This window comes from Monodon monoceros, unplaced genomic scaffold (assembly GCF_005190385.1).
Source record: "Monodon monoceros isolate NGI ecotype Baffin Bay Population unplaced genomic scaffold, NGI_Narwhal_1 Super_Scaffold_15, whole genome shotgun sequence".
NCBI classification, from domain to species: Eukaryota; Metazoa; Chordata; class Mammalia; order Artiodactyla; family Monodontidae; genus Monodon; species Monodon monoceros.
This window is the reverse complement of record NW_021703771.1, coordinates 76,994,279-77,020,000: the sequence shown is the minus strand read 5'-3', so window position 1 is coordinate 77,020,000 and position 25,722 is coordinate 76,994,279. Positions and strand designations below refer to the sequence as shown.

The following is a 25,722-nucleotide window of genomic DNA, read 5'->3' as shown; positions in this document are numbered from 1 at the left end:
CCAATCCTAACAAGGCCATATGAACAGCTGTTTATAGATGGAGAATACATTAATGCCACATCAAGTTCAATGTTTACATGAAGGCTTTGTTCAGGAAGTCTACGCCCGATGAGACTCTCTTAACAGCTATTGGAATTTTTCAAAAGATGGTATACACTGGAAAAGGGATTTTCCATGTAAATCAAAAACAGCATTAACAGGAACCCAATATCAACAGGGCTGGCACGTCTGATGCCTTCAATAGTGGCCTTGTTGGCTCAAAAATAACATTGGCTTCTCTGGGGAATTCCAGCGGTAAAACTAATTCTCTGTATAAAAAGTCTTTACAGACGATATTTCCACTCAAGTCAAATACAGCCTCTAGACATTTCTTCTCTCTCTCTCCTATAGAGAACTAGAACAGAAATTCAAAGCCTTACAGGCTGGAATCAAATGGTCATTCATTTCTAAGGATACAAAGGAACTTAGTTCTGAACACCCATCACTTCTCCGTGCATCCCTGCCCATTCCACTCCTCACAGCGTCAGGGGAATATCACAGCAAAGCCGCTGACTGTTGCAAGTTCTTTGCCTCTCAGTGTATCAATCCGCTGAATGGGACTGTCTCCTGAGGGTGGGCTGAGAACCAATGAGGGGAACTGCTCATTTGAGAATACTGCGTGCTGCCTCCAGATGGACAGTGGTGGGGCTGGGGGCATGGGATCCCTGATTGAGAGATTAACAACACACGGGCATAATCGCTGTCACTTGCTGAGAACTTTACACACATTATCTTGTTTAATTCTCAAGAGCTGGGCACAGAAGCGTTCAGGGAAGGGTAGGTCCTACTGCTGAGGATCAGGCCGCCTCCTTCAGACTGCTGGCCTTGACAATGTGAGCGAGCCCTGGTCCACGACAGAGCTGGCACTACCCCAGACCACCTGAAGGGGGCTTTCTGATTGCAGGACCCAGGAATTTGCATTTTCACAAGCTCATCGGGTGAGTCTTAAGCACTGTGAAGTCTGACAACCATTTCCTTAAACACTATACACATCCATGAGTCTCAAACACCACTAGGATGCTTCTTTTCTAGAAAAGCATGGAACCTGAACAGCAACTCAATCCCTGCCGGAGTTCCATGCGACTTGTCACCATTCCCACCATCTCTTTCACTCACATATATAATAAGAGGGGTTTTGGTTTCGTTTTCCCCAGCTCAAACCTGATCAAGACACTAAGACTAACAAACATGAATTTCTGGATACCTGACTAAAACCAAAAGTAGACCAAACGTCCTAAACTCACGTCGCTTACCCTCCGGTCTTGCATATTTTAAACACCCAATAGGGCTCAGTGAATATTCAGCCCAGACAGTTAAGATATACCCAAAACAGCTGCTGAGGGCTTCTTCTTCCTCCACCTTCTGATGTTCTTACAGTTTCTATTCAAAACAAACAAGCAAACAAAAATACCAGGTCTTCCCTTCCAGAGAGCCAGCTGTGTGGTTTTTATTAACAGGCAAAGGATTAGCTTCTCGGGAAAATAAAACAGGGAAAGCTTCCTTCTTTTCAAGTACCAGGCTGCCTCTGGTAACGCTGAGAGCACATGAAATTTAGGGAAAGGCAGACTCTGAAATGACCACTCCTAAGGATCATTCAAAGTTGTATGAAAAATTGTCTTCCAAAAATCACTTAAATTCTTTTATCTGTGTAATTTTAAAACCTTTTTTTAGCATGAAAGTGGGACTACTGTTTCCTAATTCATCACCAAAGCAAGTCAAGGTAAACTTTAATGAGACAGTGAGCTCACACGACGGGGAGGGGGGAGAGGAGACTCCCGTGTTCAGGTTTCCTGCCCCACAGGAGCCGGGGCTGGACCCGAGCGGACACCGACTAGCTCAAGCTCACGGCGGCCCGTGGGGCAGGGACGGAAGCCTCATCTTCCAGGTGAGGAATCAAGCCTCTGTGTCCTCATTCGGGCTCCCCCAGGTGCAGAGTCTGAGCCAAGGTCGTGGGTACAGAAGTTTCTAAAAGGTGATCCCAAGAAGCCCAAGCGAGGGAGTGAGGCCAGTGAGACCAGAGGGCAGAAAGCCCATAAAAGGTGTGAAATGAGGTTCCACGTGCAAGAGGAATCAACTCCACAGGGGCCTCTGAAGAACTGTGGGGTGCACCCCAGAACTGTCTTGGCAGGGGACAGCGCAGCTGGGGTGTCATCCAGCGATGCCCACTCCTCCCTGGCTGAGCGCTGCCCCCAAGGTCACACAAACTGTGAAGGGCAGGTCCGGATTCAAGCCCAGGTGGGACTCAAAGCCTGCCTGCCTGTCACCACACCATCCACCTTCCCCACTTCCAGGAACATGGGCTTCTCGTGCCATCGTGATGTTAGGCTCAGCTGAGAGCTTCCCTCTTTGCTCTCTCCTCTCCCTTGTCTTCTTCCCTCCATCCCCCCAACACGGCCCCGACCTTAAAAACAGACAGGCTTCCTTCTGACAGACAGGCTTCCTTCTGAGATGTTCACTCACAGGTGTTTAACTTCCTTCACAAGCTACACAACTACTTCAAAAAAGAAAATAAACAAAGGGGGCAGGGGGGTGGGGGAGGGACAGACTGGGAGTTTGGGGTTAGCAGATGCAAACTATTCTATATAGAACGGATAAGCAACAAGGTCCTGCTGTAGAGCACAGGTAACTGAATTCAATATCCTGTAATAAACCATAATGGAAAAGAACATGAAAAAGAATGTATATATATATGTATAACTGAATCATTTCGTTGTACGGCAGAACTTAACACGACATCATAAATCAACTATATTTCAGGGTTGTTTTTGTTTTTTTTTGTTTGCTTGCTTTTGGTTTGTCTGCGGTACGCGGGCCTCTCACTGTTGTGGCCTCTCCCGTTGCGGAGCACAGGCTCCGGACGCGCAGGCTCAGCGGCCATGGCTCACGGGCCTAGCCGCTCCACGGCATGTGGGATCTTCCCGGACCCGGGCACGAACCCACGTCCCCTGCATCGGCAGGCAGATTCTTAACCACTGAGCCACCAGGGAAGCCCCTATACTTCAGTTTTTTTTTAAAAAAACAACAAATTGATAGAGAAAAAAAGAAAGAAAAGAAATCAATTCCATATTTGCCAAGCATTTGGGAAAGCAGTCCATCATGGCTGTTTTGTTTCCAACACAAGCACATTACTCTGGAGCAATGGAGGGCATAGACAGTAAATCCCTGGGGAGAAGATGCTTCATGCCCACAGAGCACGGTCTCACCAGGAAGACAGGGTGGTGATAAACCATCCAGGGAAGGATGGGCAGAGGTATGCACTGCATCCGTGCGGGTACCTGTTGGCATACACAGTTCAGACCAGGGTGGAAAAGCCCTGCCACAGGCTAAGCTAAGCCACCTGTACACACTGACATGGGTATTCCTAGGTAAGTTACAAAACTGTAACCCATAAGAATGGGTCCCTAGGACAAGAACTCTAGCAGTCATCTAACATATCCAGGCCCTCCTCTTATGCTGTTTCCCTGACAAAAAAAAAAGTGAAAAACAAGATTAACTGACCTACTTGATCCTTAACTGTTTGGGAAAAAGAAAAAAAAAAAAGGTACATTTGCCTGTTCTGCTACTTTCTATAGAAATTCATTCCTGCAAGTACCAAAAGTGTTATTGATTCTGCAGTGATTTCTTATTATGATAGAATACATAGAGGTATAACAGGCAGTGAATGTATCCCTCAAAAATAATGAATCCAGCAAATGGTCACACGATGTCTTATGTAGAATACTCAGACCTGTAAGAGCAGCCCAGGGTGGCTGAATGATGACCTTAATATAACCAAGTAATTAATTAGTTCCATCATAATTTTGGTTTTATGACACTCGCTTTTATATGTCAATAGTCAATGTAATGGCATTTTAAATTAGAGGGAAACCTCGAGACAGGAGGAAAAGGCAGTATATACCTTATTGAATCACAAATCTGACAATCTGATTTTTTTTTTTGCGGTACGCGGGCCTCTCACTGTTGTGGCTTCTCCCGTTGCGGCGCACAGGCTCTGGACGCGCAGGCTCAGTGGCCATGGCTCACGGGCCCAGCCGCTTGGCGGCATGTGGGATCTTCCCGGACCGGGGCACGAACCCGTGTCCCCTGCATCGGCAGGCGGACTCTCTACCACTGCGCCACCAGGGAAGCCCACAATCTGATTTTTTAATTCCAAAAATGACCCAATAAACTTGTTTTATAATTAAATTGATCCTAACTGCTTCTTTTTGTTTTCCATCCATTTTTGGTAATCATGCAGAGATGTCTATTGGACATCTATTATCATTATAATTAAGTATAAAAATTACTTTGTGTGCTTGTAACATAAGACCTCACGCTTGGTCTACTATGGGGGCTTGGCCAGCTCCCTCCAGCAGTACAGAAGGAAACCACAGGTTTTCAGTGTGAGCTGGAGCCCCTAATTCACCTGACTACAAAATATGGAATATGCACGAATAATTAGCTCAGCAGTTCAAACCTTCAAATGACTGCCTTCCATGGAAATCTCACCTTCAGAAACATAAGCTGGCAGACAATTTTTCATTTTTAGGTCTTTACAAAATTTTAGAATTCATGACCTACGTGAAAAGTTCGTAGTTTATTGAGGAAGCAGTACTCAACAAAAGAGTTAAAGAACTGAACTGCATCAACCCTTCTTCGAACCCAGTAAATGACTGCAGAATGCCTTTGCCTTACACTCAACTGAACAGAAAAATCAACTTTGGCATTTATGCTGGCTTTCATCTCCTTCAGTAAAAAAGTAATTACAATACTAAATATCATGGGTGATTTTTTTTTTTTAAGACTGCAATTTTCAAGAAAGTTATTTTGTGCAAAAACCATTATTTTCTATTTTCACTAAAAGAGATAATTACTAAAATGCATGGAATTTTATATCAAATCTACTTGGTTGGCATCTGTGTTCTTCTAAGAAAGGAGAAAACATTCTTTGAATAGCTTAAACAATCTCAGTTTGCAAGCAAAATCACAGCCTACAAATATGAGCTGTGATACCAGCAGTGAAGAAGGAAGAAAGAACAAAACCTTACCATTTGCCGTATCCTTTTTAAAGTTATCCAGGAATTCCTCCAGGAGTTGGGACTGGTTAGGAGGGGGCAGCAGACCCTTCTGGTCCCTTGAGAACAGGTCACTGTCTGACCAGGAAGAACACAGAGTTGCTTTTGTGTCCGGCAGCCTGGCGATCAGAGTGAGCTCGACACTCTTCTCAGAAAACAGGGCCTCCATCTGCTTGAGGTCAAGATCAGACACAGCTTCCCCATTTAAGGTCATGATTTCATTGCCCTTTCTCAGCCCTGAGGAGAAAGGGGACACAGAGGAAGAAGAAAGAGAGATATTACTGAGAGAAATATTTTAAGATGAAAGACGGCTGCAAACTCAAACCGTCTAGCGTTCTCAGGGACTGCTCTGTCGCCACTTTGAAAGAAAGCGCCAAAATGTGTAGTATTCGGATTCCACTGGTAACAAATTTCAGCTCTCAGACTAGTGTTAGAAGAAATAGTTTGAGAGTCACTCAAATTGATTATTCCTCTATGTGATATTCAGTGCCCTGGGAAATAACATTAGCCTGTGTCTGTCTGCCTGCCTGGCTCCATCTGTCTGTACGTATGCATGTGTACTGTGTGTGTGTATACTCTCTCTCTCTCTTTCAAAACCACACACACAAATTCTCTCTCTAGATATACATATAGGTGTGTATGGATATGGATATGGAGATGCGTTTTCAATTCAACTATTAAGTTTACTTTCTTTAAAATTCTAGGGGAAATTGTTTTCTGACAAAATCATAAGAAAATTTCACTAGCCAGGCTGCACTGCACCGCACAGAATTAAGAGAGAACAGAGACACCGTGAGCCTCACGGACCTTCCCCATATGCCGGGCCACCCGGGAGAACATCGCTTATAAAAATGCGGCTGAGGTGCTGATGCCCGTCCACCTGCGCAGTCACTGCGAAGCCTAGGAATGAAAATAAAAGGAGAAAACGAGTCTAAATTCATCACACTAAATCAATGGGCAGTACTTCCTTGACCATCTAATCTCATGAGTATGGTATGTTTAGAAAGTCTAAATTACAACTATTTTGATATCTAGCAGGGGCAGAAAAAGGGGAATGTGTCAGATCTAAAAGTATAAGAAAAATGAGTGCACAGCCTCAAAAGTTGAGACAATCTATCCACGTTCAGAGCAGCATTATTCGCAACAGCCAGAAGGTGGAAGCAACCCAACTGTCCATGGACAGAGGAATGGAAAAACAGAACGTGGTAGAGACACACAAGGGAATACCTTCACTCAGAAAAAGGAAGAAAATTCTGACACACGCTACAACACAAACCTTGAGGACATTATGCTACATGAAATAAGCCAGCCACAAAAGAACAAATACTGTATGATTCCACTTATATAAGGGTCTAGAGCAGTCAAATTTATAGAGACAAAATATAGAAGGTTGGTTGCCAGGTGCTGAGGGAAGAAGGAACGGGAAGTTATTGTTTAACAGAGTCCCGGTTTTGCAAGACAAAAACAGTTCTGCAAATAGGTGCTGTTTATGGTGACACAACAATATGAATGTATTTAATGTCGCTGAATTGTCATTTTAACCATTCTTAACAATCGTTATGAAGGTAAACTTTATGTTATGGGTAGTTTACCACAATTTAAATGTTTTTTAATTTTTTTAAAAAGTTGAGACAAAATATAGTCTTATTAAAATAAATTACGTTCGCTTCAATACAAAATATTTGTTCAGAAACAACTCTATATGGGGCTAGGCAACCAGGAGAGACGGCCCTTCTCTGAATGCATCGCCCTCTGTACTCCATGCCCTTGACTGTGATTCCATGGTGGGAACACACATTTCCATGTCTTGGTCCCATAACACTGGGAGTTCCTTGACAATAGGAAGAAAGGCATGTCCCCTGTTTCTTCTGTGCTCAGGCAGAGCCCAGAAGATTGTGGTCACCAAAAAGTATCTTTTCAAGTATCTTCCTTCAGTCGTTCAAATGCAAAGAAGATTCACCAATGGGGACTGTGGAGAGTAGAGTAAAGGCCAATAGAAACATAGACAACATGCTCAGTGGGCTTCAGAGGAAAAACCAACATAACACTTGGGGCCAAACAGATGACGTAAAATTAAGAAACAAAGAACATGTCAATTTTATCAAGTACAAAAAAAACAAATCATAAAACGGAAATCTTAACATATTACAATGACTAGGATTTAATCAGCTTGAGTCATTTTAAGCAAAATAATTATGTCAATATATCTAACACGAAATAATCTTTCTACGGAGATATTTACTGACCATTATATAATTATCAGGTTCCTATGGTAAAAGGCAAAAGATAGGAAGGAACTTTAAGACACGAACACAGTCTATAAAGAGCTCAAAGCCAAGTTTAAACACAGACAGACAGAAATGCAAGAATTAAATGCTACCAAGTGAATGGCTGCTTCCTTGAAGGCGCTGTCACGTGGAACCTCTTAGCCTCAGCATCCTGAACTGATAGAGTTAAACAAATAGCACTTTCTTTGAAATCTTCAGCCTTCAAGAACCAGTCACCTCAAGATCTCAATATCATGATCTCTGCCTGTTGCAGCACCAAAAGTAGAAGGCTGTGAAGCAATCGCTCTCTTGTTAGGTGTGGTTCTCAGCATTACAGGAATTTGTGCTTGTTCGGGGGTATAAGCACGAAAGAGAAATGGACAGATGTGACTCTGAAGGGCCTCCTGAATCAAACCTTGCCCTGAAAACGTTTGTGCTATTGAGGTTCAGAACTGAGCTTTGGTGTCTGAAAGTTCCCAAGAAACAGTAAATAGGGTAGTTTCATGGTCTTGGTTATTTCCCTATAAATAGGAACAAATTGATATACTATGTTAAATGGAAAACAAAACGTTTTCTTCACAACAAATAATGCACTGAAAAATGCCGTCTGTAATTTGCATTTGCTAGTTAGAAAGAAGGTCAAAGAAGTGAGATGGCTGAACTTTGCATAAGTAATATTTCATAGTTTCAGAATTCTCAATAGGAAGAAGAAAACTCTTGCCCAGCATCCTAGGAAACTGCCACTGTTCAGTTATAATCACAGCCTCCTGCATCACTGAGGAGTCTTTTCTCCATATTTTTAATGGATTTTTGTTTTGTTATCTCCCAAGTTAATACTGCACCTAGATATTAAATACAGTTGGTCAAAAAATAAAACTTATCTCTTTGTGGGGGAAAATGTTTAGAAAAACGTATTCGATGTATCTAACGTTGAAATGGAGAAAAGGTTTAATGTAAAAAAAATACTTTATATTGACATTGAAATGGAGAAGAGGGGCTTCCCTGGTGGCGCAGTGGTTAAGAATCCACCTGCCAATGCAGGGGACACGGGTTCGAGCCCTGGTCCGGGAAGATCCCACATGCCATGGAACAACTAAGCCCGTGCACCACAACTACTGAGCCTGTGCTCTACAGCCTGCGAGCCAAAACTACTGAGCCCACGTGCCACAACTACTGAAGCCTGTGTGCCACAACTACTGAGCTTGCGCTCTGGAGCCCACGAGCCAGAACTACTGAAGCCCGTACACCTAGAGCCCATGCTCCACAACAAGAGAAGCCACTGCGATGAGAAGCCCCCGCACACCACAATGCAGAGCAGCCCCCCCTCACTGCAACTAGAGAAAGCCCGGGTGCAGCAACAAAGACCTAACGCAGCCAAAAGGAAATAAATAAAGTTATTTAAAAAAAAAAAAAATTGAAATGGAGAAGAGATTTAATGTTTAACAAAAACAATCTTTATATTAACTGAGTAACACCTCCATGGTGAGAAGTACTATATTAAATATAAACCCATTATGTAAGTTAAATAAGTAAATGCTATGAAGTGATCTGGGTAACACTGACCCTTAACTGTTAAACTGAAGGCAAAGCAATCAGATAGGCCTTCTTCAAGAAAGTCAGACTTTCAGTTAGTTCTTGAAGGACAGGTCAGATTTACGTACTCAGAGAGGAGGGATTGGGGGAGGGAGAAATGAGGGGAGCCGTCCAGGTGAGTGAGAGGCTAAGAGCAAAGACACTGAGACAAAAAGAACTGCTACATGAATCAGAAGTTGACCAGCTTAGAACCGCCCCCAGCGCGTTAGAAACCCATTGTCTTGTTATTATCACCGTCATTTCAAATTTCTCTTCAATTTCTACATTCATCCCTTTTAATTACTTTGGCATTTTTAACTAATAGTAATACATACCTTTTAGCCTACTAATATAAACAAACAGAAATGAAGAAAGAGAAAGGAAGCTCAGAAACTACTGTCATAGTTTCTGAAAATGTAAAGAAAAAATATTAGGTCCAAAGATACTGGGGCAAGCTAGGCAAGGATGGACCAGACAGTTCTCTGATGAGGGTGTTCCTTAACCTTACCGAAGTCAGACACACCCCCGGTCTTTGTGAGCTGCACGTCATAAACATTTAGTGGAAAGACTTCTATGTCATCATAAACCTACAAAAGGTAAAAACCAAAATCAGAGGATTTGATGTCATAATATCTGGAAATTTATTTTGATTGTTTCCAAACCAGATGCCAATTTAAACAGAACTTTCCCCCCAGATTACATATTTTTAAAATTAAGGGGCCACAGGTGGGGTTCAGATGTCCCTTTCTGAAGCCAAAGCCCACTCACCTGCTCTTGCATGTATTCATACGGTGCAGGAATACTGTACTCAACGTTCTCATCCACTAATTTTCGAAGTTGTAGGCCATAGTGGCTGGGTTCCAACTGCCTCATCTACAAAGAAAAAGACAATTATTCAGCTGTTGAATGTTCTTTCTAAATGCATCACTGTTCATTAAAAATCAAAGTGAAAATTTCTCAAAGTAATATATAATTTGCTGAGTTTAAATCTACATAAGAGCTCAAATTTAAGTATGCAAAAAAGAAAAAAAGGGACAAATAATTATTTTTAAGGTTTTCTCTAAAGGATACCGCTTATCACTAAAAGCAAGAGAGGTGATTTGAAGGAGTATGGTCATAGACATCTGAGAGTAGAATATATCTCATCATCTTCTTATAGATTGACTGTACCTAACTTTAAGTTGTTTCCTGTTACTGAAGTAGGGAAATTTGTGAAATGTCAACCATCGCATATTCTACAGACTTCAGAATTAGGAATTTCCTATTCCAACCACTTTTCACAAGGAAAGGTGTATACACGCACACATTCTCTCTCAGACACATTTTCAACAATGACAAATTAGCTCAGGCCTCTGTTCTAATTGGGTCTAATTCACCCACTACTTCTGACCTCCTCTATCAGAATGCTTACCAACTTAATATCATTGCTATCGAACAATACTGTTTGCTGTCTGAATAAACACCTGACATAATGGAGTGAAAGGAAATTAAATTCATGATTATAACCTGTGTGTATAAATGTCTGGAATCCTAAGGCGTAAGTCAGCGACAAAGGAGGCCTGAAATGAACGATGATCTAGTAAGTCAGTGTTCGTGGTAAAGAGTTACCAAACTCTACATGACTTTTTTACCATTTCATGTATTTGCATTTTCTCTGCAAAGTTAAAAATATTTCAGCTCTACTGCGCCATCTGGTGGTCTGAAAGCATCTGATCTGATGCTGCTGTGTCGGCTTCATGGATCTCAGAGGGCTCTCTTGAAAATGTATCATAAACTTCCTTTTCAAAATAAAACCCAGTTTGAATAATGAATAAAACACCATCTTATAACAATCTCCATGAAGCAACTGTGGATGGTACCAAGTAACTCATTTAATCTGGAGAAACTTGATAAAACTACTTAGGATCAAATCAAAATAATTCAAAGTTTACACCACTTTCTCATAGAGCACCATCTCTAAGTACCCTAAATAACAACAGCCTTCATAATTATCCCAGATATAGAGGTACATATAGAATTCCAGTAAGATAGCTCAGGCTCTTCATGAAGGCAAGGGGTCATGACTTAGCCTTCTAAGACATGAAGGAAGAGAATGCTAATAATTAATGTGTTAATTAACAAATACGTTCATTGGTTCCTTCGCGTAGAAAGTGAGGTCTTAAACACCGCTCAAACTTAGAAGGCACGGGAGGGCGATGTGAACGATTATTTCCATTCAGAAGTATATTTCTACCGCAAAATCCACTACCTTGCACGCCAAAGTCAGAATATCTTCTACTCTGTGTTCCGGCTTGATCATCACGGTCACAGCTTGATGGTCCTGAAACTGAACGTCAGTCTGGCTCTCCCATGAGCCGTCTCGGGGAACACGATCTACTGCTGACCCGTATATGTGCAGCAGGTCATCCACCTGTTTTTAGATCCCAAAGGAAAAGGTGGACAGACTTGATAAGCAAATGATGGAAACTATTGGGAAAATGCCCCCTTAATTTATAGTTAGCCATTTCACACTCCTCGCATCCTGGCTTCTCATGACCCTCTGGGGCAGAGAAGCCTGGGATTTCCTCATTTGTTTAACCCACGTGCAACTGAAGCCCTGGGAGGCTGAGCAAAGTCAATCAACTCCTCCTCCCGAGTTCTAGCCACTATGCCTTAGCCCAAGTTAGAACACTGCAGTCACTAACGGGCTGCTTAGTATCTCCTCTTACTGCTCTAGAAATTGCCGGCTGACTGGGGCACAGTGAAATCTGCATCTAAGCCATGATCCCAGTGAATTTCAGATACGCCCTCATCCATGGCCTCTGACACCCGCCTGCAATCTAACCATGAGCTGTGTTTAACTTAATCCAAGCACGTTTCTCTTCTCTCTTATTTCTACTGGTTTTTTAAAATTAACCCCTAATCCTGGGCTAAATGGTTTTCCATCCTTCAGCTATTTCACATCTAGACACACTTTTAGACATCATCCCCAAACATACCACCTTTCACAAACTTTTCCCAGGGAAGTTTTGTTTCCTAAACGTCACCATCACAGTAACTCCATGACCTCATGCTAATATGTACTTCTATAATTTATGAACAAAAATAAATAACATTCATTAAGCAACTCAGAAATGTTTCCCTCTGCTTAGGTTCTCACATTAGTCTGATGGTAAAGACAAGACTTGGGGATTTAAATCAAAAGACTGATGTTCAAGTCACAAACTCTACCACTTCCCCAGCAGCAACAGGACATTTCCCTTGCTGAGCCTTGACTTCTATTTTGTAAGAGGGGATACTGTTAATATAATACAATTGCTTAAGTTGACTAATTAATAATACAAATTTTGTGAGCAAAGGAGATCACAGAAGCCAAAACACCTTACACACCAGAAAACGTTACATTCAGATCCAACACTATCACATTATTATATCCCACGTATCATACACTAAAGTTGTCACTGATGCCTGATTTTACTTTGAATTCTATGCATTTTTTAAAAACCACAAAGCAAAAGATCCTCCTGTATAGGATCAAAATACTAGAATACATACAGTAAAGAAATTTAAAAAAGAAAAAAAAACAGGTTTAGGCAAAGAAAGGGAAGAATCAATCTTCCTGTGTTGTCTTTTTAAATGTGGTGCTCGCTCATCTTTAAAGTGGCATTTCTGGATCTGTCACTTTCTGTATATTTTCCTGGAAAGATGATCACAGCCTAGAATGAAAATGAACCTCACGTGCCAAAGCAAAAGGAAGAGAGAGAGAGAGAGAGACAGAGAGACAGAGAGACAGAGAGACAGAGAACCAGATGCCCGGAGGACGCAGGGAACCAGCACGGACACCAGTTTCCCCTGTAGGGTCCCATCTCACGTGGGTCACATTTTCTTCTCTGGTTAAATAAACCTCCAGGCACTTCTGCTCATTTGAGCAGGGACTTCAACCACGTGCATCGGCACTGCCTTAAAGGCGCAGAACCCGCCTCTCAAACTACGCTTGCTCAGAATCAAACGAAAACCCCAGCAGAGGTCACTGTGGAGTAAGAAACCACAAAGAGCCCGTCCAAGAGGAAATCAAATCGCCCTGACTGCCACTGCAAAGCAATTCAGGTCTGCACTTTCAGAGCAGAACGGGAAAGGCGTGATCTAGGATGGCCCGCTGGGGGAGGGACGGGGAAATACAAATTCACAACTACCCTCCCCTGCCCTCCTGTCCACCCCAGAGAGACCATACTACACACTGCCCGTTCACTCACCATTCGCAACCCTCTGCGGTCGGCACTGTCCCGACCCTCCATTCAACAAGTGAGAATCATGAGGCTCGGAAAGTTCTAGAAACTTGCCCACGCTCCCACAGGAAGCTGTGACTGTCGTACTGTGGGGATCTGAACCCTGGAAGCCGGGCATGGGCCTCTACTCCCTGCCCCTGCACTACAGAAATACCAGCCCGGCAGTCAGTTACCTCTCGCAAAATGGACACAAGCCAACTTGCTGGACTCTCTGGCGTTTTTCTGGACGCACGGCATGTTCTGGCTCCCCTGACACCTCCACAAAGCAGCAGCGCTTTCCTGCCTCCAGACCCCTGGTCACCTCCACCTCCTTCACCTGCTTTACCCTCCTCACAGCTTCTGTGCTGAAACTACATATACCTTTCAACCTTATTTCAAACACTGCCCCCCCCCTTGTGAAGTGTCTCCTGCTCTCTTCGCCCCCTAACCCCAATTCCACTCAGACGCATCTACACCCCAATGTCCCGGTACAGCACTTAGCGAAGCCCAGCCCACTTGACAGTCATTTCTAGGCTGTTCCCACGCCCCCAGGTGCTGAGATGAATGACAACAGAGGCTCCTCCGTCTTGCTCATTCTCAGTCTCTTTCAGCCCTCCACACAGTGTGTCCTGCGCCCAGAACACACCCAAGCCATGGATGTTGAATTGGATGCAACGAGAAATTCACAGTCACACAGAGGCTTGGAAAGTAAAGGCTGTCCATTTTCAGTATCCTATTCGAATCTATTTACACAGTGTCAAGTTCTTAATCCTCCCTAAAGTTTCAAGAAAAAGAACTAAGAGCGGATTACTGAAGGGGAAGAAGTTCTAGGCTAGGGAAAAGCGTGCAGGTCAACTAAGAGATGCAAAGGACAAAAGAGATGTTCACATTCTATTCGATGAAACAAGGTTTTGTGCCTACAAGTGCTCTGAGGAATCATTTTGAGTCTACACTGTTGACCTAAGATCAACTGAATGACAAATGAGATGATGCCTATCAAAGCCAAGGCCATGGAAGGTTCAGATCCTCTCAAGAGATCCTACAGTGAACATTTATGTGTAATTTTTTCCTGTGCATCTCACACACTCTCACAACACACACCCCCTAGAAATGTATGCAATTAAAGAAAGGTAAAATCTGGCCATTCAAAGGAAGCAATGAGGATGTAGAATTGATTTGTCAATTAGAACTAGAAAAAGAAAAGGCTACTTGGTGCTTACAGATCTCCTAGGCTGTTGGAAGATGTACCCACTTGGAGAAAACAACTGGACTGATTCCCTCAAGGGTCAATGTTATCCATGCTGAAATCACATGCTTTATTTTCAATAAGCCAGATAAGATATTCTCCTACATTGTTTTTCATAAAAGGAACAGGGAATCGTGAAAATAAGCCCAGCAATTTGAGGTATCTGGAAAACTCCTTTCTCTGCTTAGCCTTAAAGGTGCTACATTAATCTTCTAACCACCCACCCAGAAGTCCCCGGTTGGCCACCTCTGTTGAGACCCCTGTATACTCCTCCCACCCACTCCATCCCCCCTCCCCACAGAATTAGTTTCCCATCAGCCTGTTCAAGGTTTCCAGTTCCCGGAGAAGACAAATGAAACAGCAAAAATATAATAAACAGACAATGTGGGTCAAATCCCAGCCTTGTCAGGGCTGGTTATCTCACGTCTCTGGGCTCCTATTTCTTCACCTTTACAAGGGGCTAAAGCACACCAGCCTCATGGAGGAATCAGGAGATTGGTGTGAGGAACGGCACTGGAAGGTACTACATAAACTGTAAAGAGCCATAAACAATGTAAAAGATCTTTTTTGAAGTTCAGTGTGGACTGTGGAATTACACTATAGTAGGCTTGACCACCGTAATTCAACAATGGCCACTATAAAGAACCGCATGAGAATCACCCCTTGTTTCAAAACCCTGGGGAATCATGGTGACTACGGGTGCCCAGACCACCGCGTGGTCCGGCGCTGAGCGGCCACGCACAAAATGCAACATCACTGAACTGCAGCCGAGGCCACTGCGGCCACTACAGTTAAGGTTTGCAAATCACTTCCGCCCTCAGGGTAGGGCAACCTCCACAGAAGCATTTCTTATTACTATCATATTAATGGTCCTGAAATCACATGTCAAATTACTTCTGCCCCGTGTGCCTCAAGGAGAGAACACTGAAACTCCGCGGGTTCTCACAGCAGATGCATTTGGATCAAATGGCTCATAATGACTGCCGGGATCGGTGAAGGGGAGTGGGCAGCAAAACCACAACCTGGCTGTGGCCAAGGGGCCCCCACCGCAGTCGCTGATAAAAGGGAGGCCTGTTAGCAAGTGAGATGAGAAGAGAACACGAAAGGAGTTACGCGCTCTTGGCTGTCTTAACAACAGCAAAATGTCACAGAGGTGGTGTTTATTTCCTTCTTGGGCCGAGGCCCAAACATCAGTTGATATGAAAGGGAAACAAAGACCCATCTATGTACTATCCATCTGTGCACGTATGGATGCTATGTACGGTTCCAGACTAAATGTTCCATTTTAAACAGACCCGAGTTATGGTCAAGAGTAAGCGGTTTCATTCATAGCTTCCATTTAAAAAAAAAAACAACATTAGCGGGGGTTTTTTCCAGTTTGGAGCTAACGACTGATGTGACAATACTTCATTCACTGCCTGCCGCAGAAAGTTGGGACACCCCAAGCCAATTTTCCAGGAGAGAGAGCCAAGGCCCAGGGCTCCACAGCAACTGCAGTGAAACTTCTGGGGTAGCTGCCATCCAGAGCCTCCTCGGGGATTTGTTGTCACAATCTCCATAACAAACATCTCCCTTCACACGTTGATTGAGACTCATTATTACTCACCAAGAAGTACCCTAGGAAAAGCTTTCGTTTTTTGGCTGGCCAAAGTGTCCTTTAAAAAATGCTCAAATAAGGGCTTCCCTGGTGGCGCAGTGGTTGAGAGTCCACCTGCCGATGCAGGGGACGCGGGCTCGTGCCCCGGTCCGGGAAGATCCCACATGCCGCAGAGCGGCTAGGCCCATGAGCTGTGACCGCTGGGTCTGCGCATCCGGAGCCTGTGCTCCGCAACGGGAGAGGCCACAACAGTGACAGGCCCACGTACCGCAAAAAAAAAATGCTCAAATAAGACTGGCCTTATTCCAACCTTAACAGATTTCAAACTAGGGTGACTCACTGTTGGACGGTTATATGACGCACCGATTAGAATAGAATATTTTTAAATACCTGTGACCTCCTCCCTCCCCACACTCAGGAACGACTGCCTTTCTGTGTGACGCTAATGGACACAATACACTGTTTACAAACAGACGTTTTGTGCAAGTTATAAATATTCTCCAAGAACGATTAGCAAAGGAAAACTAGTGGAATGAAATATTAATTATTCAACCAGCTACAGGCAGAATTTTAAGTCCCAGAGACATAAAAAACCAAATACCCTTCATTCTAGCTGCAACTCACTTAAACATAGTTATCTGCGTACTACAGTACAGAAATGATAAACACACCATTAAAATAGCCCTATATGTCAAAGGAATTTCTTCACTGTTGCTACAGCAGAAGCAATGTTTAGTTAAAACAAATAGGGATAAATGTTTAAATACATATGCCTAAAAAAAAGGATGCAATAATTTTCTCCTCTCACTCGTTCCAGCGCCAGTGGGACTTGTCAATTAAATCACAAGAAGATCATTTGTTAATTAAAGCCCAATTTAAATAAACACTAAGCTTAATTCTGACCATTAATGGCTATTTTAGCAAAAATTTATTTTCAAAGTCCAACATAAGTTCTGTTAATAGAAAGTGCTTTGATGATACAATTTCTAAACTCTCAAAGTAGGAATTTTAAATTGTTATTTAATGCTGGAAGACGTACGAAAATTATGGGTTTTCATTACAGATCAAACAGCTCTTCTCAACCATTAAAGGGCTACATCTAATATAGACAATTAAGAGGCAAATTTATTAAGCAGTATTATGTCCTTAGCAGTGAGCCACGGATTGAGAACACACACACAATCAAGGGTCCTAGTTACAAGTTTGCTTGGGAGACATGACATATACACTCGGTGGGATGACTAACCATAAAAGATTGTAAGAACCAAGTAAATAATAGTGAAATAATTTTTTTTAATCAAGTAAAATCCCTGGTGGACAGTGTATTTTGACCTGATTTTGAAATAAGCTCTGCATGTATACAGAAATAAAGGGGCAGGGAATGGAAATTATTCATTATGAAAAGTCCACCATTTTGACGGTGTGTTTAATAAAAAAGGAAGGTATGGGTCTGCCTTCCTCAGGGCCCCGTTTGGTCAAAGCTGGCCAAAGGAGGGCACAGAGACCAGCCAGAAGCAGTGCCCATGACACAGCCTCCGGGCACAGGCACCCCATCTCATGACCTGCCCTCTGGCAGCCCCTGACCTCTGTGAGTGGGAGGTCAGGGTAGGGTTCTGAGCAGAGGTTCTCTACCCCATTTCAGGACACCTCGGGCAGAGTTGCCCCCCGGAGTGGTCTCTATAATAACCATGGAACTGAGCCCATGCTCAGCACCCACGGTTGGGCCAACCTCCCATGGAGGCAGAATGGGTAGTTGTCTATGGTGTATATTTTAGGATCACCAAAAAGTTCATCACTCACCTCCCCCCAGACCCATCACTGGGTCTAACACTCCACCATTCCTCAGATTTTTCAAACTACGGCCAAGTCACTGAATTATCCCAATTAATTTGTTAAGTAATACTGCCTACTTCTGCAACAGCACATTAAGTTTGTCCAAGCCGTTAAAATCATGTTTCAACCTCAACAAAGAGTTCAGAGGTTTATTGGACATAAAACCTAAGAGAAAATAATTTGGTGAAGCAGATGGTAAGAGAAATAGATCGTAACATGAAACACAGCTTTAAGGGGAGACACAGCTTTGTGTCTTTGAAAAAGACACAAAGAAGAGGCATGAGCTCACCCAGACCACTTTCACCCTACTCCAGAATTCCATTCAGAAATGGTTCTGAGGATTTACTCGGTCAGAAGCTGTCCTGGGGACTAGACGGGGCCCCTGTATTCAGCTCCACTGAGGGCACCAAAGGCTACTGATTCGCAGCATGATGTAATATGTGTGTGAAGCCCCCTGACAGCCTGAGAGGAAAGTGCAAGTCTGGATTCACCAAACTCTCAAATGACGGTAAGAACTGCTGAGGAATAGGGACGAATAAATGAAAGTTGCTATTTTGAACTAAAGTTGCTTTAGTCTAGCTATACCACTGTGAAGACGGAGTTATCATGAGTTTAGATACCTTCAAAAATACTTGGCATTCTGCAAACATCTTTTACCTACTCGGGACCATTTGAGTTCTAACTTTACAGTATTTTCAACAGATTCAGGTAAAGATTCAGAACTAGCATTCCCTCATTAACTTAGCATTTGTGTCATCCAAGTAAAAATAAGATGGCTACCATCTATGGCAACGTTTACTTCACTGGAGTTATTGGAGCTTTGAGGTAGCTGAGTTCCAGAAAATCCACGGCTGCCACTTGAATCAAATATCTGATAGGCAGGAGGGAAAAAAAGACTAATGAGATGGCTCTGCAAGATTCGTTTGGCAGCTACCCTTTCTCAATATTGAAAAATTTAAGGTCTATGACATTTGATAAGATCTTCATATTGCAATGTGTACTATTTACTACTCTACTACATGTAAAGTTTTAACTTTAAAGTTGCTTTTTCTTCTTCCCATATGGTTACATATTTTACTTTTCTATGATACATATTATTCAAGTCGCCCTGGATATTCTTGATGCTGCTTTTACCAAGAAGTACACGTTTCTGAAGATGTAGAAATCAAAGTTGGCAAAGCCACCAAAATCAAGCTTATAACTTTTGTAAATGTGCATAGAAGAAATATTGGGAAGAAATAAAGCTAAATATTAAAAGTGGCTGTGTTTGGGTAGAGGGACTAAGAAAAATTTCCTTTACTTTTTCCAATTTTTATCTTCTAGATTTTGTAGTCGAATACTAAACATTAACAAACAGGCCATTTACACATTTACGGATACCTACTACCTCAACTGCATTCAGTTATAATAAATACCAGTGTCATATCTTTTTAAAACAAAAATGTTCAACCAAATGCTTTTGTTTCTCAAGAAATCTTACATTAAGGGCATTTACTACATATGATGGGGTAAAGACCATATTAGGGTCATATCTAATTGCTAAATGTCAACATTTAATAAGCAAATTATCAAGGTATTTATCCTTGTCATTTAATTATACAGAATTGGCTACCTTGATTAAAATCAGAATTTGCCTCAAAGGCATTATTTAAACTTCACAGAAGTTGAATTCAAAAACATAAGCCCAGCATTAGCCAATGGTTTATAGTTAACTATAGTCTATAACGAGGAAATACATTTCCATTTATAACCAACAAATGATTACTTTCACAACTAAAGTACAAATAGAACCATAATTTTTTTTTTTAATAAATGTATTTATTGTATTTATTTTTTTGGCTGCGCTGGGTCTTTGTTGCTGTGTGCGGGCTTTCTCTAGTTGCGGCGAGTGGGGGCTACTCTTTGTTGTGGTGCGCGGGCTTCTCATTGCGGCGGTTTCTCTTGTTGCGGAGCACGGGCTCTAGGCACGTGGGCTTCAGTAGTTGTGGCACATGGCCTCAGCAGTCGTGGCTCGTGGGCTTAGTTGCTCCACGGCATGTGGAATCTTCCTGGACCAGGGCTCGAACCCACGTCCCCTGAATTGGCAGGCAGATTCCTAACCACTGCGCCACCAGGGAAGTCCAGAACCACAATTTTTAACCGTGATATGCTTTCCAATTGTGAGTATACAAAAACAGTGGCCAAGTAAAAGGGATTCCATGTGAGTTTGCCCTCTTTCAATCAATCAACCCATGTCCCACCACCTCCAGCTTTATTGTTTTAGGATTACAGACGGGTCAAAGAAGTTGATTCTATCCCTGTTACTCACCTATTTCACAAAACTGTTATGCACAATCAAATGTGTATATCCATATAAAATTAGAAAATAAAGTCAAAATGTGACCCTCTCTGCCAGCATATTCAGAATAACAGCAACCCGTCAGAAGTAAAAACAAGAACTTCCTTGAACTTCATCACAACTCACTTCCCAACTCACTTAAACGATCAGATCATTTTGTGATAGCTCATCTTTTCAACAGTCTTTCAAAAAATAATAATCCTAAAACAAATCGCTCAGCAACATAAAAATCATTATCGTATACTGTATTAACAGCATTAGGAAATACTTCAGATATGAGTGTTCAAAATGTTCTGAAAACAATTCACTGCCCTTGGGCCACATTTCAACAATAAGCACTCAGGCTATTTTTTTTTTTTTTTTTTTGCTGTACGCAGGCCTCTCACCGTTGTGGCCTCTCTCGTTGCGGAGCACAGGCTCCGGACGCGCAGGCTCAGCGGCCATGGCTCACGGGCCCAGCCGCTCCGCGGCATGTGGGATCCTCCCGGACCGGGGCACGAACCCGTGTCCCCTGCATCGGCAGGCGGACTCTCAACCACCGCGCCACCAGGGAAGCCCACTCGGGCTATTTTTAACTTGACAAAATGTTAAAGAGCCGCCTTTCCTCCAGAAAACTAAGCAGCAGCAATGGCCCAGTGTTGCAGCATCCAGGTAGACCAGGTCCCAGCCCTGCCTCTCGGCTGCTGCGTGAACATCTGGGGAAAGGAAGTAACTCAACCTCTCCGGGTCTCAGGCTCCTCATATGTAAAATGTGATGACAAAACGCCTACTTTGTGTCATAAAGATGAAGTCAGCAAAGCGTCTGACACCATCCATAGAATTTAGTTGCTGCTACTCTATTATTAATTTTACATGTTGGTTTTTGCGGGTTTTTTTTTTTTTTTTTAGTATATTTACAAAGTTGTACAATCATCACCACCGTCTAATTCCAGAATATTTTTTATCACTCCCCAAAGAAACTCCATATCCATTGGCAGTCACTCCCTATGCGCCCCTCCCCCCAGCCCTTGGCAACCACTAGTTACTTTCTGTCTCTATGGATGTGCCTATCCTGGACTTTTAATGTAAATGGAGTTATAAAACCTGTGGCCTTTTGTGTTTAGCTTCTTTCACTTAGCATCATGTTTTCAAGGTTCATCCACGTGGGAGCATGTATCAGCACTTTCTTCCTTTTTTTTTCTTTAATATAAAATCTATGACAATTACTTCTAAAGGCTTCTTTTCTGATGACTCTTAGTTTTGGGTTACCATGCGCTGCAGATGTGAGCAAGGTGTGAATGCCTCTCTGGGAGTGCCAAAAAGAGACTGAGCAACTTGTGTGTCTCCATTTGAGGAAAAAATCCATGCTAAGACTGCATCCCTTTGAAGGAACTTTTATCTCATTCTGAAGGGGGATGAACATTTATGATTTATGGCGTATCAAGGATTTCCCACTAGGTCTGCTGTCCCTCCCATGCTGGCAAACTCACCTGAGTTATAGACGGTCTTTTCTCCTTTCCTTTTCTTGCGAGCGTGTCCAGCCCTTTTAATGAAGAAAATAAGCCCTTCTTGTGTCTTCCTCGCTGGGTCAGTGAGAGTGTTCTTTTCCGGAGAGCAGAGTCATCTCTAGAACATACCTAATTCAAAACAATTTAGAAAAATCTTAAGACGCCATTATTTAGATGACAGAGAGAATTAACCATTGCCCTAGAACAGGAGTAAAGCCCTGCCTGCTATAAATGTGTTCTGAGCAGCCCCCAAAACTGCTGCAGGTCTGACATACCAGGACCGCATCCACCAGAGAGATGTCCCTTATCTGGATAAACACGCCTAGTTACAACATCCACATCTCTTCGGGGTGGACAGTAGGGTCAGCACAACAGCCCTCGGACCACCCGCCACACCCCCCACCCCACCCCCGCTGAGCTAGTAATATCCACAGAAGCCACCTGCACAGGAGCGATTTCAGAAAACCCAGTGGGGCTCTCGGGAGAACAGATCTAACAACCTTCCGTCAGCCCTTTAAATCTTCACATCATTGTTGCTACTCCTCGGGGATTCCACCTTCCTGACTGTACGAGGTGGAACAGACAGAAGGGCAGACACAGATGTGAATATTTAATAACTGTGTATTAGGAGCTGGATTCCGAGAATGGGCAGCAAAGAAGCTGGGATGCTGGGACCTTGTAGCAGGACGCCAATCATCCCTCCCCCGGCGCCTGGCCCCTGGGTGGCCCTGGTCAGTTATTGGCTTAAGTCACAGCAGTGCTGAATGTCAACAAGCTGGAGAAAGGTGAGCATCCGCAGCGCTCCCCCTTCACGCCGCTGAACAGCCTTCCTGGAAACTTACCAGAGCGTGGAAAGAGGAAACTGACAAGACGCCCAACCGGCCCAGGGCCAGCTTGGAGGGGCGGCTGGCAGCAGCAAGGAGGCTCTTGGGGTTCGGCAACTCCCCGCCTTGCAGGCTGGCCAGATAGCAGCGCATCCTGAACAGATCCATGTGAAATTTCTCCAGGTTCTGCTCCCACTGCTGGATCTGTTTAAGCAAGAATAGGACTAATTTAAATAAAAATGAGAAGTGCTCGTGGGTCAAATTGAAAACGTGACCCCTTTGGCAAACTTAAAGGAAAAAGTCATTTCAGCTGGTGCTGCATGGTTGAAATGAGCCTTCCCTGCTCACCCCATCTCAAGCCCTCCTGCCCAAACACACGGGGTCGGACCGCACTGTACTTCATCAGGATGGCCAAAGACAAAAACAAAGCTGGCGGTCCCAGTACGGTGCCATGCCATGACCTCTGGAGAACTCTAGCGCTGAAAACCAGGCTGACGTAGGGCAGGATGCACAACTGAACATCAGTTATTTCACTCTGTGTCGTTTACACTCACAGCCTCTGATCTTAATCAGATTAACCCGTCTGCACACAGACAGATGCTGGCTGAATGGAGACACGTGGCTGCACGTTTCTGTACATTCTGAGAGTCACTTAAAGTAACAAGCAGATGAACTTCAGGCGTGAGGACGAACAGAGCTTTTACTCCTATTTTAAGTATATTAGAGAAGAATCACCACCTACACATCTTTATTAAGACACATAAAATTATTTACACAACAGAAATTTCTACGTATTCTTCAAAACTTAAGTCATGAGTTGGTAAAGAAGTACCAACTCTGGGGGCCACTCTCCCTTCTTCCAAGAATGTCAAAGTATGTTCTGTGTTAAGTATTACCTTCACTTAAACATAAACGAATAGGTGAAGAAAGGCTCTAGTAAGTTGCCAACGTAGGGATTCAGAACAGAACAGAGAACAGCGCTTCAAATGGTATTCAGAGCAATCTCGAAATTCAAGAGAAGGTCTGTAGTGAAGGCTTACAACGATTCGGTACAAGAACTGTGTCATTTCATTTGCAACAACTGCACCTCTAGCTTTGCCAAGTTTAGCACCCAAACAGATCCTAAACTTTCACAGTACACTTTCCAGGTCAACCCGTGATCCTGGATACATGATATTTTGAAGGCGCTCTGTCATTTAACACTATGGTCCCCTCAGTCTCTGCCCAGGGAAAAGCAGGACAAATTCTGGGTGCTCCCCAGACCCCCTCCAAGTTCTCCGTATCCGTTTCTTAGGAAGGTCACTGCACAACTTTTCCACATAAAAGAAATATGATGGCTACAAGGTCTAAACAAATAATTTGTTGATCCGTCATAGTTTGTCTGCTAAACAACAAAAGTCCCAGAGTGCACTGAAAAATCTCAATCTCCAGTTTAACTTCATTTAAGATGCCGTATGACCTTGCTAGTGATGTAACAGCCCCCTCACGTCAGCCTTGAATCAATACCAGAATGACCCGTTGGCTTTTACAAGTGAAAAATGCCCAGCTCCACTGCCTGAGAAGCCCACTCATTAGGCATGAGGCCCAGAAAAGCTGACACTTCAAAAGCACCTCCAACAACTCTGGTACCAGTCTGAGAGAGGATGACTGTTCTAGACTAACACGGCAGTTCAAATTGAACTGCAAATCTCTTCGTGGTCTTGCCATGTTGAAATCTACAGTGTTCTAGATTCCAGAAGTAATGGATGGGTATTCTGTAACCATAAACTACACATACCAGGAGCGCTAAGTCCCAGCAACACTATACTCCCAGTTCTGTCTCACAAATACCTTCGGTAGCTGACACCTGAACATCCACAACTTAGACGCATTCTTTTGTCTTCTAATAATATGCAGGTATTTCTAGGTTGGGTAGTGTATTAAAGCTTATCCCTCATCTGTAACTCCACGTGAAACAGCTTATGAGATGCTTTCTAGGTGGTTCTGGGGAGGGGTAGGTGGGATACGAAAGGCAAGAAAAACAGTGAGTCATTGGATACCAGACAATAAAGGAGCCCATGCCATCCACAGAGGAATAAAAAGACAAAATACCAAATAAAATAAAACCCAGGTCCATGCCAATCACTACAGATCAGGGAAGATGACAATCTCTCATATTTTCACTGACTTCTGCGGTTTACAAAGATTTTTAAAGGCATCATTGAATGTATTTAAATGACTACACATCAAAGCACCACTGGAAGGAAAAGACAGTTCCATCCTAAACGATACACAGGGAATCTTCAAATTTTGCCAGAAACACTTTATAGTCTTCAGCACACCTAGACCTCTCTACCCAAAACCTGGGACAAAATGCAGGTAAGTTCATAGGAAGAAAATGAAGTCAGGTGCTTAGGTTTGCTGGTAGAAGGAAGGGGCCGGGAGACCCCAAAAGACCTTGCAGACCTTACAAAGATCAAGAAGTTTGTTAACATATGTGATTATGTTTCAAGAGAACTGGTATCTCAATCAGTACTGCACACTGTAGAGGAATTTTTAAATCTGAACTTAGTAGAAAATGCAAATGAGAATGGACTTTATGACTTCTCCATTTCAGTGATGCGTCCTGTCCTTATCTTGACTGAGCCACAGGGTGCCCAGATGTGTGGTCCAATACTAATCCGACTGTTTCTATGAGTGTTTGGGATGGGATTAACATTTAAATGCGTAGACAGAATAAAGCAGACTGCTGTCCCTCATGTGGGTGGGCCTCATCCAGTAAGTTGAAGGCCTGGCGAGAACAAAAAGTCTGACCCTCCCCAAGCAAGGAAGAATTCCTCTTGCCCGATGGTCCTTCAAACTGGGATATCGGCCTTTTTCCTGCCTTTTGACTGGAACTGAAATACTGGCCCATCCTGGGTCTCCAGCCTGCCATTCTTCAGGTGCAAACCACACCATCCGCTGTCCTGGGTCTGTAGCTGGCCGACTCACTGCAGATCCTGGGGCCTGCCCAGCTCTGTAATCACATGAGCCAACTCCTTATAATAAATCTCTTTACAAATATATTTTTCACAGGTCCTGTTGGTTCTGTTTCTCTGGAGAACCCTGACTAATACATCCTTCATCCCACAGAGCTCTGTGGCAGAGTTAGCCATCATTAGTCACACAGCTAGTCCATATTTAAAGACAATATTTATCTTACTTTTAAGGTCATGGTCCTTTACGGAGAGAATCGGAGAGCG

General features: G+C 43.2%; 1 protein-coding gene across 2 annotated transcripts in view; it reads right to left on the bottom strand.

Moving 5' to 3' along the window:
• TIAM2 (T cell lymphoma invasion and metastasis 2) overlaps positions 1–25,722 on the bottom strand; it is a 111,960-nt gene that overhangs the window by 60,030 nt on the left and 26,208 nt on the right. The window contains exons 6-12 of one of the 2 annotated variants that reach the window (XM_029223840.1): positions 22,520–22,705; positions 21,660–21,806; positions 11,181–11,342; positions 9,701–9,805; positions 9,441–9,519; positions 5,901–5,993; positions 5,067–5,330 (exon numbers count right to left, since the gene is read on the bottom strand). In XM_029223840.1, coding sequence (XP_029079673.1) covers positions 5,067–5,330; positions 5,901–5,993; positions 9,441–9,519; positions 9,701–9,805; positions 11,181–11,342; positions 21,660–21,806; positions 22,520–22,705 — 1,036 coding nt within the window. The remainder of the gene's footprint in view (positions 1–5,066; positions 5,331–5,900; positions 5,994–9,440; positions 9,520–9,700; positions 9,806–11,180; positions 11,343–21,659; positions 21,807–22,519; positions 22,706–25,722) is intronic. The other variant, XM_029223841.1, reaches the window with a different exon arrangement.